Here is a 20,491-nt window from a genome sequence, read left to right on the forward strand (position 1 = left end):
GTAAATAATCATAAAAGGACAATTTCTCAGTCCATCAAACTGATCATTTGAAAGAGTTGTTGTGTAAGGAAATATTTCCTCTTGATAACTCAACTAGTGACCATTCTCAGGCGTAAGACTCCCTTCAAATAATATAGACTTTTGTTGTTTTTTATTAAAGCTTGTATTTCTTGAAACAAAATGCAATATGGCATATCTTGAAATAGTTCAGCATCAAGAAGCCACACTATAGCTGAAGAGATATACTTAAATTACTAACCTCACTTAGAAACTTTACACATTTTCTAGAATAATTAAGACTTACTACTGCCAGCTTTGCAGACCTGATTATATAATTACAGTGCCATTGGTTGGCTTTTTTCAGGCTGAGTGCACTTAACTCCAGACAGCTCCTCATTAGAGCTGTATTTTTAGAGGCTTTTCTCAGGGAGCTGTGATAGTTATGCAGCAAAGAATTTTTCACAGTCTTTCTGGGTTTTAGTTCTGGCAGTAATATAACTACATATGAGACTTATAGTAAGTATGAGATATGTATGCATCATGTTAATATCCCTGAGCAGAAGAAAATCAAGCATGCATCACACTTTGACAATATATGAATGTTGATTTAAAAAATATTATTAAATGTTAATGGCAAAACTAAGAATCCATAAACATCAGCACCTTGCTGATGTATATTAACTAATGAATGCCATGAGGAAAAAAAATCATTAATAATTACTGTCATACTTCAAAATAGACCATGCGCTAACCCTCAAGTTGTCCCAAATGCTTATAGACAATATTCTTCTATCATATTCATTTGACTAGCAAGGTGGAAAAGCTCTGGTAGTTTAAGGATCAATAAACTCAGGCAACCCATTTGTGAGTTCATCATTTGAATTCAATATGTAAATGAATTGGAGCAGAAGCACATTCTGTCTTTTTATTTCATTGCCTCATGTTTTTTGGGGTCATCCTAGGCCATGGGATTGTGCCACTGATGTCTGAGTCCTCTGATGTTAACATGCACAGCTGCGTTAGCAGTATGCCAGCACAACTGCAGATAGTGCTATATAAAGTAGCACTTGCATGGACACAAGGCCTAATGCAGCAAGAGAACAAGCATAGGCACTAACTGAAGGGAAGGTGAGCAGTGGTCCTAGAGAATGTGACAAGGCTAAAGAGAAAATTACCATAATTAAGGTGGTTAATAGTGAATACAGAATTAGGTAGCAGCTACTGAAAATGTGGTGGTGGAATCAGGTAGCTGAGGTCTACAGCAGACTTACTTGTAATGGAAAATTTTTGGGGCATCTGAGGCACAAATGCCCCACTTCATGTAATTTTTTGAATGGGCTTTGTGCATTATGCTACAGAACCCATAACAGAGATTAATTGAGATCATAAAAATACCATATTTAAACCTTTGACTTATGCTTCAGTACACTGAGTGAAAGAAAAACTAAATATTACTAAGAACTATCTTTGGAAATAATGTTTTCCAATAAAATATTGTTACAGGGCATACTGGCCTTTTAAGGGCAGGCCTGTACATCCCTGCTCCAAGTAGAATTCAAGGAGAATCCCTGAGGGACCCTGGGAATTGTGTAGGTTGTTGCAAGGCACACTGGGAAGGCATTCCAGAGATATTCTCCAAAGAGAAGCTGCAGGGATGAGGCAAGACTCGGTATGGGACATTGTGATAGCACTTAATTGGTATTTCTCTGAGCATGAGCCTGGAAGGAACTGGAAAAGCTCAAGGAATAGTTAGACTGATAACACTTCGGAAAGGAGTCCAGGAAGGTTGTGCTAAAGTAGCCTGGAAGTTACCGGGAGGAAGGCCATTTTTTTTTTTTAAAAGGGCAATGGAAATTACTTTTTTAAACAGTGAAGTGGGTGATTTTTGGGTGGAGTGCATACAAGCCCTGCGTGGCTTAGGGCCCCAGGGCTCCTCAACAGCTCTACTGACAGATGGGATGGAAACCTCTTTGACCCAGAAGTGAAGAATGTGTCAGCCTGGCACCAGGTGAAAATAAACAAGAAACTGTGTAACCTGCCGAAGGGCAAAGGTCAACTAGCACAGCCCTACATCAGTACAGGTGAAGGCTGTAGCCCAGGGACAGCCAAGGATATATTTTGCTATTGTATTTGGGACCAGAATGGGAGGACATCTGCTTTGGTCAGAGGCCCAAAGCACTAAAATCACCAACTAACTAAGCAGAAAGGGGAGACTGAGACATGTGTGACCAGATTTCAAATGAGGTAAGACAAGATTTAACATACAGTAAATAAATACTGGATAAAACTATTTGGTGAAAAGCATAATCTTCAATAAGTAAAATAAATTGTCATTGAACAACCATATTTCACAGAGTTATGAGCAAACAAATTAAATGCTATGGGGCATGTTCCACATTCAGGACAGCCCATGTGAAAGAAAGAGGAAACCTTTATAAGCGATTATCTCTCCATATACATAGGCATTTAAAAGTCTAACCTTATTCAGTAGAATAGTTGCAATATATCTGAGATAATAGGAAAAGCCCACAGTATGTACTTGATGTAGAAAAAGATCATATTTTGCCAAAATAACCTCAAGAAAAACATAGTAAAGAACTGATAACAAAAAGGACATACAGTTATAGCTGTTAATAATCCAAATAAGTTACTCACGCAGGTGGACTATCTCCACAGTATTTCCCAATTCTTTTAGCATCATTGATTTCCCCACCATTAAATACTGCCACAAAATCATATCTGCAGTAGTTATCTCTCTCCACATCAAACTTCTCAAACTTTAACTCTATGACCTGCAGGAAAAACAAATACTTAATTAAGGCTTTTTACAGTAAGATAACAAGGAGCACTAATAAAGCTAACATCAGTGTGCCTTATTCACTTTGCTGTCAATTGATGAAAATTGTTTAATCTGTCTGCTTATTCAAGCAATTAGCTGTCTTCAATATATGAATACAAAGGTTTGTCCTAAGAACCACTATCTGTATGGAAGGGGGGAACAGTAGAGGGCTCAAGGAATAGAGTTCCTCATCCAAATCCTGATTTAATTGACAGGACTGCTATAAAAAAAAAGGCATGTGCTAGAGAAGGAATATATATATATATTTCAAAGGAGTTTGTGAACAGACTTTGATTCCAATGATAAGACAGATCTGTGCCTCTGTATTCTGGCTGCTTCTCTTGATACCATATTTGTCTCAGACTATGTTCTAACCCAGTAATTAACAGCAGAGCGATATCCTTCAGCCAGTGACTGACAGGTGTGAGTTCAACCCCAAAACTGCAAGTAGGCAGAAGACCCATTGTAGCATATGTGGATCTTACTATGCTGAAGAATTACTTTGATAGTATATTTCAGAGATTTAGTTATGTAGATGTACCAAGAAATGAATCCATATTCAACTAGATAGCAATTTAGTTGCTCAATAACTGAGTGGAATGCACTATCAAGTTGCGCTGTCTACTTAGGTTCTTATATTGGACCCATCAAGCACCTTTCAGCAATACGTAAAACTATGTAACTGCAGAGTTGATTCCAGCGAACCATCCTTTAATGATGCATGTGCTATTTGAAAAAAAACAGTGAAGCAGAGATCTAAAATATGGCGATTACTTGCTGTTATTTATCTGCTGAAGGATCTCTACTACTATAATCTGCTCTTTTGGACCAAGGGGATAAAAGGTATGAAGATTGTCTTGACTATTTGTTTTTTTCCACTGGACCCTCACTGGTGTTGCTCAAGTGGCTGCTTCTTTTTCATGGTCTTCTGGTTCAGAATCTCAGTTGGCTGCAGCTGGGAGTGGGGCAAATGGAGTTAAAAGGAAAATGGGGGAGCATACAGAACAAGGACACTGGCTTGGATGGTGGGGCGAGAGAGGGTACTAGAGGAAACAAAACAGAGACATAAGAAGAATAAGGGGAAGAGAATAATTGGGGAAGGAAAGGGGGATAGTAGACAAGGTAGCAAATAGTAGGCAGAGCAAATGGAGGAGGAGAAAAAAGGACAAAAAACAGAAGACAGAGAAAACTAATGGTGAGGGAATAAAAACAAAATGTATGTATGCAGGAAAGCGACGGAATGTCTAGTCTGCTTCTCTGTGTTGTATATGGGCATCTTGCTGTTCAGTCAGAAAGTCTAATGATGAAATGGAAGGAGAGAAGAGGCCACCATAGGGGAGAACCTATTTACTGAGCTCAACAAAACAATTATTGGTCTAAATTAGAGCATAGCTTGCCTTAATGGTCATATGCTGATTTGGAAGGGAAATGGTTGTGGCTTGATTGAGTCCTTGTCTAATAAAAAGGTAGAAACCCTATCTATATAGAAAATATGTCCAGTGGAATGGTGAATCTTTGAATGGTTTGTTTTTAGTGTAGAACACCTTCACATTCGCTAGCCAAAAGGAAAACTGGTGAATGATACAAAACTTGGTTTTGTGGGTGAGAAAAAGCCCTTGACTCATTGGAAACTATACAGCACTGAGAGAAGCACTACAGAAATCTATAGAAAATATGTCCATTTGGTCGCTTAAAACTTTCCTGGGGACAGGATCTCAAGAATAAGAATACAAAAGGAAAATCCTGTCCTAAGTTTTCACTACAAGCTTGTAGAAAGTTTTCAAGCCACCTGGAGATAAATGGGAAGCATTAAAGTAATCTGCAATTTACAGATAATATTGTTAAAATCACTGCCTAGCTATAGATTGCTAAATGACCTGTACATGGCAAGCAAGGAATGTGGATTAAAGATGAATACAGGAAAGACTAAGCTGATTTACAGCCTCTAGTTCAAGGGGGGAAAACCTTGGTAAATGGAAAAAAAATAAAAGATCTGAAGAATACATTTATCAGGGACAGCTTTTTCATTTGGAAGATTATGGTCATGTGCTGAAGATTAATAGGAAAGTCTGGGTGGCATGTAAAAGAATTTTGGGAAGCTAACATAGTTATGAAAAGTAACCTATCAAACATGCCTCAGTCATTGTGTACTCCCTGACATGATACAGATTACTGAGCAGAAACCTGGGCAACGACAAAAAAAGATGAAGCATAAAGAAGTATCAAAGTAACTAGTATAAATTGCCAACCTACATGTTAACTTTTGTGAGTAACTGTTAAAAGAGATACCAACGCTCACCTGATTCTTTGGGGCTACAATATGCCATGAGCAAGTGACTCCTGCTGGGTAATCTCGATCTGGCCAATTAGGAGTTTTAAAGGACCCAGAAGGCTTGTCTAGTCGTCCACCACAGTACTGATCCCCTAGAAATACAAAACATAACATACTGACCAAAAGCACAGAGCATATGTGTAATGCATTTAATACAGCTGTTCCACTACAGCCAAATTCACAACTCCTGTGTGTAGCCAAAGGAAATAAGCTTTTGTGTAGGGGTTCTCAGATGGGACCCAAAGAAAATGCTCTCAGCCTGAAGTTCTTCCTCTGTAGGTACATGTAGCTGAAGATACAGCTCACTTGACCCCTTTCTCCAGAGCCACTGCACAGCAATACTCCACAGAGTGTAAGGGGTTTTAGAGACCACTGTATAGCCTCCCTGCAGCCACACCATTTTGTACAACATAACCCTGCTAGTTCCACTGCATTTAGGGCCCTCCCTGCCCATGGGGAGGATTTTGTCCATAGTAAAGAAACTAAAAACTGTGACTGGTCTCTTTACTTTGCAGAGACTTTAACATATTCTATAATTTTTCTGTAAGATCCATGATAGCAGTGTATTAAGATTAACTTTGCTGACAAAAGATTCTCCCTTGTCCCCAGACTACAAAATTAAAACTATTTCCCCCCCATGGCAAAATTGAGGGTGAGAGAAAAGCTTAGGAATTGGCATCTGTGCCTAAGAGGAGTCAATATCCATGACTGAAAATGAAAAGGAAAAAAACTTTCTAACTTAACAAAAATGAAGACTTAGTTTTTTAAAGTGCCAAACTAGGGCTTCATTTCTCCTCCTCCCAGCCCCAAAATAATAAAACTTATACCAAATACTGTGAATACATTAGCCTTGACTATAACACAAGTGTGCAGCTTCTTCATTATTGTATCCTTTCAGTACCAAGGATGCAGGGTTCTGGATGTTAAAACTTTCAAAGAAGTAGGAAACCTTACTTTAACTTTAAAAGTACCTTTGGCCTCAACGTCTAAGTACATTCTATAAAAGACAAGATAATGTTTGCAGTGGTGGCGCCAGGCATAAGTAGACTTAGCAGTTGATTAGGGCCCCCATTGAGTATTATCCCCAAAATACCATTCATATTATTTAACATGGACTTTTTAACAAGTATACCAACACATCACATGCTAATATATTTTTTGGTTTGTGGAAATAATGCAATTAGTATTTTTAGGGGATGGGTGAAGGGTAAGGTGTGGCCACAGAAATATTCCTGCTTAGGGCCCCCGATGGGCTAGCACAGCTTCTGAATGTTTGCCTTTAATATTTGCATAGTTGTAAAATACCTCTTTCATGTGGCTCTGCTGCAGAAAACATAGCAATGAATCCATTTCCAGCTGTGTTCGCATCTGAAATCATCTGTACCAACATCTTATTGCCATTGGCCACAAGGGCACCTGGTTTGAAAGTACCACAGAACCTGCCCAGGCGTTGTCCATTGGCATGACCATTGTAAACATCCACAAAGTCATATCTGCACAAGTTGTCACTTTCCAAGTCTATGTATCTAAAAGACAGAACTACCACCTTTCCTTCAGGCACCTGTAGAGGGGAGAGAGTAATGTATCTTAACATCATCATCATCATTAGAAGACTAGCTGCTCTGGTGCTCTGCATAACTGTTGTTTGTGTTTTTAATTGTGTATATTTTCAAGTTCCTTTCCCCAACTTACCAATCAAATTCTTCATTCAAGTACAGATGAGATATTGAACAAATAATATGGGATGCTCCCTTTCTGTTGTAGTATTCCCTTCCTGTTGTATAGCATCCTCTCTTCAAAATGGTGCTTTGACAAATCTTAATAACTGCTATTCAATATCACATCCCAACTCAACTGCAACTCTTAGTCCCAAGCACATCCTCTGCCAGTGATGTCACATCCACCTTTGAACTCATCAATGGAGAGCTAACCAACTGGTTAATGTCAGGACCATTTTTTTTAATATGAACCAGTCAATCAATTTTGAATTTAGTTCACTTGCCCCTCTCATCCTGGTTATCTGTGGCATTCAAGGGTTTATAATAAAGCTGTTCAATTTGGGGGATTTTACATTTTCTGATCACTTTTAGTAGTAATTTAATAAACACAATATCAATGTAGAAAAAGGGAAACTTTATGGCTAAAACTGCATAGCTAAAATTAACAACTAGATGGAACCCATTTAGTTCCATGGATGTAGTGGAAATACTTGTTTTGATAAAGAATATGTAAAACTACAAGTTGGATACAGAGTTCAAGCAAGCCATTAGTATGCAATGATGATAAGAGAGCCTTTGGTAATAAGAGTCTAGACATAAGTTACATTTTAAATTACTTTTTGGTTAAGGGTAACACTGTGTTCTTGGAACACTAAGGCCTAATGCTGTTTTGCTGCTTTAACAAAAAGCATCTAAAAAAACTTTGGTATTTGGATAGAAATAATTACATGTTTAAAACAGACGCGGGGAAGCTTTTAAAAAAATGCTCAAAGTGATCTCAATTCAAAACTCAGTGCACTTATCCACAAAGAAAAAACATATATATTTTTTGGAACCCAAAGAGTTTACCATCTAAATTTGAGACATGTCATGAGTGGTGGTGATGAATGGTAGGAATTGTATGTGCAATAATGTTATATAGTTATGCAGATTAGGCATGTGCATATCTGTTAAGGCTTTGGGTTTTGTAAGAGCTATGGAAAAATAAGTTGTGAGTATTTTTGAATCACTTCATTGTGGACACTGTGAAAGGGGTGAGTTCTCGAGAGATTTAACCGGGGGAGGGAGTAGGGGGGATGGTTGGTCAAACAAAAGAGCATTCCATGTGCTCAAGAGTTCTAAACTTAAAAGGTGTTGGGGCCTAAGCCTGCAAGCTCTTACTATGAGGAGTAGTACACTGACGGGGCACCTGTTTAACAAAGACCATGTAACAGTTTGGGACAGAGAGCGAAGAATATCCTGTTCATTTGAAAACCTGAAAAGGGAACATAGATAGGCAGAATGTAATTACCGGGACTGTATTCATTGACTAGTACAGTGGGTAACCAATTAAAAAACATTACCAGCCATTACTGCACTATGTTGCCAGAGATGCCACCATTATTTCCTGTTTTAAATATTTAACACACAACCAAAGTATGACTAGTAAAGCTCATACATGAGCCACTTTAAACCAATAAATAAATAAATAAAGTTCCTGAAACTTCTCCATATTTATGTGACTATTTTTAAAATCCAGACTTTTATTAGCAAAAATAAGTGATATAGACTATAATGAGCCTGAGAGACTGAAGTCTTTTCTTTAGCCACAGAACAGGCTAGCACAGGCAGCAGTAGTGCCAATGTTTCCCAACTCTGATTAAGGGGTGAGAGGATATACTTCCTGTAAGTCCATTCAGTCCTTGGAATCTCTGCTGGTTCTGCCAGAAAAGACAATAGTTTTGATTCTTATTTTTGTGGTATGACCACCTGTTCACTGCAAACTGTACAAAGAGTACCAATTTCCAAACTGATTTCAAAGCGATCTGATGATAACATTAACCTGGGTTGGAGCTGAATCAATGACCCAAAGGTATAAGATTAAATATTCTGTTACCACTCCCCTTAAAACCTTACCTACTGTAAAGTAGCATTATTGGTCACTGTTATTAAAGTATACCATACAATAAAAAAGCTAATATATATAGATAGTATACAACCAAGACTTGTGAAACATAAAATAGAGGAAAAATATTTATTGTGTTTCTAGGAAGTTTGTCTTCTCTGAGAACAGAAAAGAGGAATATTGCAAAGAAAACTGAGGTGGGTAAATTACAGCCTGCCATTTTAAACCTTTAAATTTACTTAGAAGTTATCTCCCTTAATCCCTGTTCACATTTTTCTTGCAAAAATGATGTTCACTACTGTTACCACCCACATAAAAAACCAGGCAAACTCATCCAAAGTACAATAGCTATGTTTTAGAAAAATTTAAAGCAAGTCACCAGGTCAAACTAATGTGCTTCTGAAATAACCAGGCTTTAGTGGGTAGTGAGGGGAAGAAATCCACAGGTCTGCTTAATCAGTTTGAAGCAAATAAGCGCACACACTGCAAACCACTTTGTATAAGCTGTATGACCTCTAGAACCACTGCAACACTTTATTGAAAATATTGTAACTGGAGAACTAGAGAAGTTTTCAACAGCAACAAATAAGTTAATTTAGAAATATAACCAGCAAAACATGTTCTCTGGAAACTTGCAGAAAAAGGACAGCACAGGCAGGACATCTAGAAAAGCTCTAGTGATAAGAATAACTTTTCCTTGTTAATACAAATTAGCTTGTCAACTGTACTACACTCAAAGGTAAACTATAATTAAATTATAGTCTTGCATCCGAAGAAGTGGGTATTCACCCACGAAAGCTCATGCTGCAAAACGTCTGTTAGTCTATAAGGTGCCACAGGATTCTTTGCTGCTTCTACAGAACCAGTCTAACACGGCTACCCCCCTGATACTATAATTAAATTAGTTGACAGAACATTGTCAAATCTTGGGCTGCTGAGATTAGTAGCACTGAAACTAGAAGAACAGCATTTATGCCACTTCATGCTGTTCTTCTGACCTACTGCCTTTAAAGTTAAACAATTAACATACTAAATGTTTTAAAATCAGTAAGTGAATACAGTAGGTCTTTAAGGAAATGTATTTAAAGCTTACAGTTTCTTTAATAACCAGCTTATCCTGTAGCATCATATTTTGATTCTAATAGTTTAAATATGTACTGTCTTTACACTGATTTAATATATATTTTGATTAAGGTCTTGGAAAGTAAGGTCTCGAGGTCTTACCTGCAAAGTAAACATAACTCTTAAAACATCACTAAAAGGGAGTGGCTGAAACTACAGAAGCCAGGGAATGTCATTGCACTTTTGGCTAGACAGCATCCTGACTAGTTTTGATACTAAAGTTAAGAAGGGGGGAGGGAGGAGGGAGTATGGTGAAAGGCAAGCTTCCATACCACAACATAGGATGCAGCATCAAAGGGCACTGTCCACTCATTACATGAGAATTCTCTGGGGGGGATGGGGAGGGGAGGGAGAGGTTTAGAATACTGTATGATTAGTGTTCAGATGTTTTATCAAATACTTGTTCAGCTGCAAACATTATGCTGAAGTGTCATTAAGGGTGTATTTTAAAGCCTCAAATGCAAACAAATTAAGAGCTGTGGATGAAAGTCTAGATTGGCACATCAACTTTAAATTGTACTATCATGCACAAAAAGAGTAGAGGCAAACCACCACTACTGTATTTAAGACTGGAAGTTCAGCCTTGGCTTTTATCTGTTGCTGAGTAATTCATGACTTTTCTTTGTATACGTATATTTAAAGAACAAAAGAACCTATAATACAAGCTTATAAAACTTCCTACATAGGACCTAATACTATACAATAGACTTCTGTCCTGAGTAAGCCCTGTGTAGCTGGCAATTCCCTAGCCCACAGCAAGCCAAGATAACCAGGAGAAAGCTTGCCTCCTGCAGAAGCCCCAAAACAATATCTAACAAAACTCTGTAGTACCAAGTTGTGGCATTGCCTGGCTGGGTTAGTGCTCATGCAGATAAATTCTCTGCAGAAATTCGGGCAGATCCTCAGGAGGTATAAATTGTCATAGCTCCATTGAAGTTAGTGGAATGATGACAATTTACACCAGCTGGTGGATAGGGCACCCTTAGAGGCAGATCCTCAATCTTGTGTTGGGAAATCTAAATTCCTACAGCTATAGAATTCTTGGTAACCTCTTGGCACTGCCACAGGGAAGGGGGTGACACATGGGTCTGGCCTGGCTTAAACAAATGAACTGTGTGTTGTGGTGCATCAGAGAGATTAGAACCTGTTACAAAACAACAAGTGGACGTTTTGAAAGAGAAAGACTAAAGACCTTTGTTTTAAATCAGTCTCCTAAAAAAGCTGAATTTCTATCATTTTATTTTAGAACAGGAGTACTTGTGGCACCTTGGAGACTAACAAATTTATTTGAGCATAAGCTTTCGTGGGCTAAAGCCCACTTCTTCGGATGCATAGAATGGAACATATAGTGAGGAGATATATATACACATACAGAGAGCATGAAAAGGTGGGAGTTGTCTTACCAACTCTGAGAGGCCAATTAAGAGAAAAACTTTTGAAGTGATAATCAAGATAGCCCAGTACAGACAGTTTGATAAGAAGCGTGAGAATACTTACAAGGGGAGATAGATTCAATGTTTGTAATGGCTCAGCCATTCCCAGTCTCTATTCAAGCCTAAATTGATTGTATCTAATTTGCATATCAATTTGAGTTCAGCAGTTTCTTATTGGAGTTTGTTTTTGAAGCTTTTCTGTTGCAAAATTGCCACCCTCAGGTCTGTTACACAAAAATACACAGAAAGGCTATAGTATCAGAGGGGTAGCCGTGTTAGTCTGGATCTGTAAAAGCAGCAAAGAGTCCTGTGGCACCTTATAGACTAACAGACGTATTGGAGCATGAGCTTTCGTGGGTGAATACCCACTTCGTCAGATGCATGTACATGCATGCATCCGACGAAGTGAAGTACCCACTTCGTCAGATGCATGTACATGCATGCATCCGACGAAGTGGGTATTCACCCACGAAAGCTCATGCTCCAATACGTCTGTTAGTCTATAAGGTGCCACAGGACTCTTTGCTGCTTTTACAGAAAGGCTATGTACTCCTATTAGTGAACATACATGCCTCTCTAGCAGAGAAAGGAGAATATATCCCTAAACATTTTTAAGGAAAGTTGTTTATGGTGTGCACTGTTCTAAAAACATCAGTATTTAGACTGTAAGCACTTTGATGCAGGGGCATTCTTATTTTACCTAGCACAGTAAGGTCCCTGGATGTTTTTGTGCCATCACTAAGAGAAACTTGTCTCTTCCTAATACCATGCATAGTTTGCTCTAACTTAAAACAGAGCCTATTCACAAGTGTACCTCTTCCTGCTTTTTGGGAAAGTTCTTGGTATGTCTTGCTCTTCCATATTATTTACTACAGTGTTGGAGGCGGAGAGAAAGGGAGTTGTTTGTGGACCAGAGCCTTAAATGCCAAGTTTTAAACTTGACTTAAATGATTTTGGCTGAATAATAAACCTTTCCAAAACAGGGTTTAATAATAAAAATGCTGAGTGTTTAGCCATAGTGGTGCTATGGATCACTAGAACACCCTTCCCACTATTCTTATTGTCAAGACTTGAAAAATTTATCAGATGTCTGCTAGCCAGGAGATTAAACATGTTAGCCAGAATTAATATGAAAGATATATTGGAATGGGGGAGTAACGCAATGAAAGGAAGCCCAATTTCTGTGCCCACTTCCTTCCCGTCCCCTCCTCTCCAGCTGCTGATCTTTTCCCCCACCTGGAAGCAATGCAGCAGTGCATATTTGGAAGGATAATTTCACAACCATACAAACTAGATGCTTTTGAGAGCTAAAGTCTAGAGAAACTGACTTAAGCGCCTCTGCTCATAAGGGCAAGTTTTTAATTCCACTGATCAGTGGATTTTTCAAACCCTGCTTATTTCAGAAAACTTGTTCTGCAATCCAGCTACTGAACCTATAAAAACATCACCTTGTATGACTGAGACAGTCTTGAGTATTATTTTTACACATTGAGCATGCTGCATTGTATAGGAACTGCATGGTTTGCCAAAAAGACACAGGACAGCCGTACAACTTTTCAGACTATTCAACATAACTATGTGGGGTGATGACCAAGAAAGGATTATACAATATTAAAAGCAAATGTATGTGATACAGTGAGTGACACTATGCAAGTTACTACAGGAGAGGAAACAAGAGTAAAGATGATTCTTAGCAGCAGCACAAACCAAAGGTTTCTGAATAGTCTCCCAAAGCTGCAATACAAGCGCTAGCACGTGCTGCACACTTCTTCTAGCTCTCAGAATACAGCAGTTGTTTCTGTTAACCAGCATCTTTAAATAACAGAAACTTAATTGGGCTTGTGTCTCTTCCAGCTTTAGCAAAGTAACTCTGGAAGACTTCAGCAGATACAATAATAATAAAATAATTATCTCTTATGTAGCACTCTTCATCAGTAGCTCTCAAAGAGCTTTACAAAAGAAGGTATCATTATCCCCAATTTACAGATGTGAAAACTGAGGCACAGAGGTGAAGTAACTTGCCCACGGTCACCCAGCATACCAGTGCCATTGCCATGAATAAAACTCAGGTCTCTTGAGTTACAATCCAGTGCTCTATCTGCTAGGTCACATTGTCTCACTTTATATTATATTACCTATTTAATGTTTTATAAAGGAATTTTACTTCCAAGTTGCTTGCCCTATCTCAATTAACTTTGGTTTTCTTGTAAAGAAGATGGCATTCTCTGGTTGAGAAAACACTTCCATACCTCTGATAACCCACACAGAAAGCAAAACAATAGCTGTTCAAGTTTTGCAGACTTGAGACAGATTCTCCTGCAAGTTCCACATTGCTACCATGGACTGGCAAAAGGTGTTCTAGTATCAGATACTAGTTGAGTAGGCCTTTACATGGTAATTAAGGAGATGTCTTTGCTACACCTTGGGCTCCTAGTTGGGTATTACCTCCACCTCCGTCCCAGCCACACATACAACTCTCTTACCAGAGTTTGGTGGTATTTAAACCTGAGCTAGCTGGCCTGACTGGACTTGAGTGCCACTTTCACTTGGGCTGGTAACCCGCCCACTTTCCAGTGAGGATGCAGGCTAAATCATTGGAGTGTGGATAGTCCTCCAATGCCTTCCTACAATTCCCCGCTGCAAGCCCAATTCACTGTGAAAGAATCAGTGTCTCAGCTTACTGCAGCACAAAGAACCATTGGATGTGTCCCCAGAAGTTCTAGCAACGCACATGTGGGTTGAAAAGAACAGGAGTACTTGTGGCACCTTAGAGACTAACACATTTATTTGATCATAAGCTTTCGTGGGCTACAGCCCACTTCATCGGATGCATAGAATGGAACATATAGTAAGGAGATATATGTATATACATGTAAGCAGAGTCAGGATGAGCTCTACCCTGACATCTGGTGGTGAATTGTGGCGAGTGTGGAAAAGAACTTCAGGGGCTGGTCTTGTTCACATAGGCACACCCACCCCACCCAGCATGAGCCCACAGCTGCCCAAATGGTCACTTTGGCTGCTGTGGGATCCCCAGTTTCTCTGTTATTGGGGCAGGAAGAATAAAATGTTGTTACCCTGATTATGTGAATCAAGGCCAGTGGAACTGTCTTATGACAGAGGGACTCACCATCAATTAAGTAGCACTTGCTAGACAAGGGACATGGTTCCAAAACCCAGTGAATCAAGAGAGACTGGGGATAAGTATTTGTACCTGATGGTATGGGCCCCTTTTGAGGGCCTGAAACACCAATTGCGCTGCTTCCTCTCTCCACTGTTGAATAGCAGAGCTAATTTTGATTCCATTAAGGGTCTAGTTACAGGCTGCTGTGCTGAATTCACTTTGGGCCAATGGTGCACCAGCACTGGGGCTCCCCTACTACAAGCAGAAATCACTAAGAGCTGAAATCACTAAAGAGCGGAGATCACTGAGTGCTGGGTTAACTAGTGGGGGAGCCTGAAGATATATTGCTAAGCAGCTGGCAGAGCTGAGCAGTTTATGGGACGGTTGGAGCGGCCCATGGGACGGCGATTGGAGTGAAGCAGTGCAGAGTGGAGCAGTTTGTGGGACGGCGGGAGTGGCTCACGGGACGGCTGGTGGAGTGGAACGGCTTGTGGTGAAGACCGCAGCAGAACCCCACAGAGAGGCAGGGCAGTCGGCTTTGGACCATGTAAGGTGCCCCTTAACACCCTGTGTGCTCCTTCCTCCCTCCCCCATTTCTACCCAGCTGGGGGTGGTGTAGAACTTTGCAGATAAACTTTTGAACTCTGGGGCTGCACTGACCAGGGACAGAGACTTCTGGGTTGTTGGATTTTTGGGTTGCTGGACTCAAGAGACTCCTGGGGTGCTGGACTTTTGGGACTTTGGGGTGATCTTTTGGGTGGTTGGACTTAAGACCCTGAGGGGAAATGGACACTGCCAAACTAGCTTGGGGGTGGGTCTTTTGCTCATGGTTTGTGTTATGAATCCTGTTTGTGGTGTTTCCCTAACATAATGCCGCATTGTTTCCCTCCTTTATTAAAAGGATGTTGCTACACTCAGACTCCGTGCTTGCAAGAGGGGAAGTATTGCCTCTTAGAGGCGACTGGGGGGGTGGTATGTTATTGTCCCAGGTCACTAGGTGGGGGCTCGAGCCAGTTTTGCATTGCATTATTGAAACGGAACCGCTAGATACTGAACCCGGCCCTTGTTGCTGCCAACTCAGATGGGCAGAAGGGTTACATACACATACAGAGAACATGAAAAGGTGGGAGTTCCCCTAGCCCTAAGAGGCTAATTAATTAAGATAAGCTATTGTCAGCAGGAGAAAAAAAAACTTTTGTAGTGATAATCAAGATAGCCCATTTAAGACAGTTTGACAAGAAGGTGTGAGGATACTTAACATGGGGAAATAGATTCAATGTGTGTAATGGCTCAGCCATTCCCAGTCTCTATTTAAGACTAAATTGATAGTATCTAGTTTGCATATTAATTCAAGTTCAGCAGTTTCTCATTGGAGTCTGTTTTTGAAGCTTTTCTGTTACAAAATTGCCACCTTTAAAGAGAGAGGCTGAAGTGTTCTCCTACTGGTTTTTGAATGTTATGATTCCTGATGTCAGATTTGTGTCCATTTATTCTTTTGCGTAGAGATTGTCTGGTTTGGCCAATGTACATGGCAGAGGGGCATTGCTGGCACATGATGGCATATATCACATTGGTAGATATGCAGGTGAATGAGCCCGTGATGGTGTGGCTGATGTGATCAGGGCCGGCTCCAGGGGTTTTGCTGCCCCAAGCAGCCAAAAAAATAAAATTAAAAAAAAAAGCCGCGATCGCGTTCTGCGGCAATTCAGCAGGAGGTCCTTCGCTCCGAGCGGGAGCAAGGGACCCTCCACCGAATTGCCGCCGAATACCTAAAAGTGCCACCCCACTCCCAAGTTGCCGCCCCAAGCGCCTGCTTGATAAGCTGGTGCCTGGAGCCGGCCCTGGATGTGATTAGGTCCTATGATGGTGTCACTTGAATAGATATGTGGACAAAGTTGGCATCGGGCTTAGTTGAAAGGACAGGTTCCTGGGTTAATGTTTTTGTTCTGTGGTGTGTGGTCGCTGGTGAGTATTTGCTCCAGGTTGGGGGGCTGTCTGTAAGCAAGGACAGGTCTGTCTCCCAAAGTCTGTGAGAGTGAGGGATCATCTTTCAGGATAGGTTGTAGATCTTTGATGATGCGCTGGAGATGTTTTAGTTAACTAGCAGGGAAGAATTAGTAGGGGAAGAAAATGTGGATGGGAACCTGGGAGGCAGTGGCCATGAGACGGTCGAGTTTAGGATCCTGACAAAAGGAAGAAAGGAAAGCAGCAGAATACAGACCCTGGACTTCAGAAAAGCAGACTTTGACTCCCTCAGGGAACTGATGGGCAGGATCCCCTGGGAGAATAACATGAGGGGGAAAGGAGTCCAGGAGAGCTGGTTGTATTTTAAAGAATCCTTATTGAGGTTGCAGGAACAAACCATCCCGATGTGTAGAAACAATAATAAATATGGCAGGCGACCAGCTTGGCTTAACAGTGAAATTCTTGCTGATCTTAAACACAAAGAAGAAGCTTACAAGAAGTGGAAGCTTGGACAAATGACTAGGGAGGAGTAAAAAAAATATTGCTCAGGCATGCAGGAGTGAAATCAGGAAGGCCAAATCACAATTGGAGTTGCAGCCAGCAAGGGATGTTAAGAGTAACAAGAAGGTATGTTCTACAGGTAAGAGTAACAAGAAGGTGGTCAGGGAAAGTGTGGGCCCCTTACTGAATGGGGGAGGCAACCTAGTGACAGAGGATGTGGAAAAAAGCTAATGTACTCAATGCTTTTTTTGCCTCTGTCTTCACGAACAAGGTCAGTTCCCAGACTACTGCACTGGGCAGCACAGTATGGGGAGGAGGTGACCAGCCCTCTGTGGAGAAAGAAGTGGTTCGGGACTATTTAGAAAAGCTGATGAGCACAAGTCCATGGGGCCGGAAGCACTGCATCCGAGGGTGCTAAAGGAGTTGGCCGATGAGATTGCAGAGCCATTGGCCATTATGTTTGAAAACTCATGGCAAGCGGGGGAGGTCCCAGATGACTGGATAAAGGCCAATGTAGTGCCCATCTTTAAAAAAGGGAAGGAGGAGGATCTGGGGAACTACAGGCCAGTCAGCCTCACCTCAGTCCCTGGAAAAATCATGGAGCAGGTCCTCAAGGAATCAATTTTGAAGCACTTTGAGGAGAGGAAAATGATCAGAATAGTCAGCATGGATTCACCAAGGGCAAGTCATGCCTGACTAACCTAATTGCTTTCTATGATGAGATAACTGGCTCTGTGGATGAGGGGAAAGCAGTGGACATGTTATTTCTTGACTTTAGCAAAGTTTTTGATACAGTCTCCCACAGTATTCTTGCCAGCAAGTTAAAGAAGTATGGGCTGGATGAATGGACTATAAGGTGGATAGAAAGCTGTCTAGATCACCGGGCTCAACGGGTAGTGATCAATGGCTCCATGTCTAGTTGGCAGCTGGTATCAAGTGGAGTGGGGGTCCTGGGGCTGGTTTTGTTCAATATCTTCATTATAGTTCTGGAGAATGGCATAGACTGCACCCTCAGCAAGTTTGCAGATGACACTAAAGTGGGAGGAGTGGTAGATATGCTGGAGGGTAGGGATAGGATACAGAGGGACATAGACAAATTAGAGGATTGGGCCAAAAGAAATCCGATGAGGTTCAACAAGGACAAGTGCAAAGTCCTGCACTTAGGATGGAAGAATCCCATGCACTGCTACAGACGAGGGACCGAGTGGCTAGGCAGCAGTTCTGCAGAAAAGGACCTAGGGGTTATAGTGGACAAGAAGCTGGATATGAATCAACAGTATGCGCTTGTTGCCAAGAAGGTTAACGGCATTTTGGGCTGTATAAGTAGGAGCATTGCCAGCAGATCGAGGGACGTGATCATTCCCCTCTATTTGGCATTGGTGAGACCTCATCTGGAGTACTGTGTCCAGTTTTGGGCCCCACACTATAAGAAGGATGTGGAAAAACTGGAAAGAGTCCAGCAGAGGGCAACAAAAATTATTAGGGAGCTGGAGCACACGATTTATGAGGAGAGGCTGAGGGAACTGGGATTATTTAGTCTGCAGAAGAGAAAAATGAGCTGCTTTCAAGAACCTGAAAGGGGGTTCCAAAGAGGATGAATCTTGACTATTCTCAGTGGTAGCAGATGAAAGAACAAGAAGTAATGGTCTCAAGTTGCAGTGTCGGAGGTTTAGGTTGGATATTAGGAAAAACTTTTTCACTAGAAAGGTGGTGAAGCACTGGAATGGGTTACCTAGGGAGGTGGTGGAATCTCCTTCCTTAGAGGTTTTTAAGGCCTGGCTTGACAAAGCCCTGGCTGGGATGATTTAGTTGGGGATTGGTCCTGCTTTGAGCAGGGTGTTGGACTAGATGACCCAGAGGTCCCTTCCAACCCTGATATTCTATGATTCAATGTGGTTGCTCACATCCAGGGTAAGCTAATCAGGATGCTCAGATGCAGTTGCCAATCGCTCAAATGAACTCTGCAATGAAAACATACCATAGGGACATTCCTTAAATAAAATCAGTTCAGGTTTTGTTTTGTTTTTTCTGACTTAGTTATAAGGAATAGAACTGCCCACAGTGTATACTTCAGTGTATACTTCCTAGCAATCATTTGTAATCTAAGTCTTTTATAAGAACTTTACTTTTGTCATTTTTCAATATCATCATCATCTTCTTCAATATGTTTCAAATTTATGAAGAACTGATTTCAAAATTATTTCATGGCACCAACTGCTATTGAAAATCAGCTTTGTTGTTGCTACTCTTGTCTCACAGTCTTATATTACTTCAAATAGAGTTTTTGCCAGCCAATCAGATTTCAGGATAGCTAACCAGTAATCACTAGTAAATGTTAAAGCAACTGAGTCTCTTCAGACAGCGAGAAACAAGTTTATAAATGAAAATGGAGCATACTTCAGATTGTTCTTTTCTAGAAGAAGTTGGGCACTGATTGTCAGCACAAAAAGCTGTTCTCCACCCTAATCCAAATGCAGAATACAAAGATTAAATCTACATCTTTTGTTTGCTCTGACAGTAATTTAAAAACAACTGTCACAAGATCATGGTCTCCTACTTGCATCAGTGTCTCTATAGCAGCAAGGCTGTATTATTCTTTGATGTCCTATTTCACTACCACTATCCATTCTTTTTTATATATTCTTTAGTGGCAACTTCAAAAGAGAATTTTCAGAGCACTCATTTCCCTCCTTGACCGGAGCCCATATACTAGTCCTGACCCCAGAGAAACTCTCCACTGATGTTAATGGGAGTTATGCATGTAGCCAGAGGGCAGTGTGTGGCTTTAAGTATCTCTTTGGTAGCATAATTTGTCATCATCATGCCTGTGGAAAAGTAAAAGGAGCTTAGTTAAAGCCTCTTTATGAAGTCTCTGGTTTATAACATGTCCAGCACTGAAGGGATATTCAGTTCTGGCCATTCAGTTTAATAGTGTTTGCTCACTTATTAGCATCATTCATGGATATAATGTGGCTGCTCTGCAAACTCATTTCAGTGTCAAGTATCCTATAATGTACATATCTCTTACTATGTTTTTTAATTCGGGGTATACATTTAAGTTGAGCCTCTATTATGGTGTCTTTAAAAAGTTTCCATGCAGCTTGCTGGGATTTCACTTTTGGCACTGTACCTAATGTAACCCTAAAAAATGTTCCAGACAGCTGAAATATGTAAGCCCAACAACTCATTATCAGAGGCATCTGTCACCTAATATAAAATGTTGGCATTATAAAACAGGTAGCTCTTCATTCTTTTCAGAAGTGTTTTTGTGATATTAGAAAGTCTTACTGTGATTTTCCAAGTACATTTGCTGTTTGGAGGGTAAACTCCAGGGAATCCTTCACTCCCAATAAACCCTGACTCTCCAGACAGAATTCCTCCACACGTAAAAGCAGGCCTGGGAATAAAAAAATACTGCTTAGTTTAGAAATATATTCCATCAACACTTTCTATAATACTGAAGATGGAAAGACTATTAACCTGTGTAATGGGGATGTCAGCTAAAATGTTGATACAAAAATGTACAGCAACTTTAAATAAATGATTGAATAACATCAGCAGATATTTAAATT

The 20,491-nt window shown here is 40.4% G+C and overlaps 1 protein-coding gene across 1 annotated transcript in view; it reads right to left on the reverse strand.

Annotated features, from left to right (window-relative positions):
* The window catches only part of PCOLCE2 (procollagen C-endopeptidase enhancer 2), a 42,515-nt gene that overhangs the window by 19,912 nt on the left and 2,112 nt on the right, over positions 1-20,491 (reverse strand). Inside the window, exons 2-5 of the mRNA XM_045031593.1 lie at positions 20,208-20,316; positions 6,477-6,732; positions 5,139-5,263; positions 2,656-2,792 (exon numbers count right to left, since the gene is read on the reverse strand). Coding sequence (XP_044887528.1) covers positions 2,656-2,792; positions 5,139-5,263; positions 6,477-6,732; positions 20,208-20,316 — 627 coding nt within the window. The remainder of the gene's footprint in view (positions 1-2,655; positions 2,793-5,138; positions 5,264-6,476; positions 6,733-20,207; positions 20,317-20,491) is intronic.

Source organism: Mauremys mutica, chromosome 9 (genome assembly GCF_020497125.1).
Source record: "Mauremys mutica isolate MM-2020 ecotype Southern chromosome 9, ASM2049712v1, whole genome shotgun sequence".
Lineage (NCBI taxonomy): Eukaryota > Metazoa > Chordata > Testudines > Geoemydidae > Mauremys > Mauremys mutica.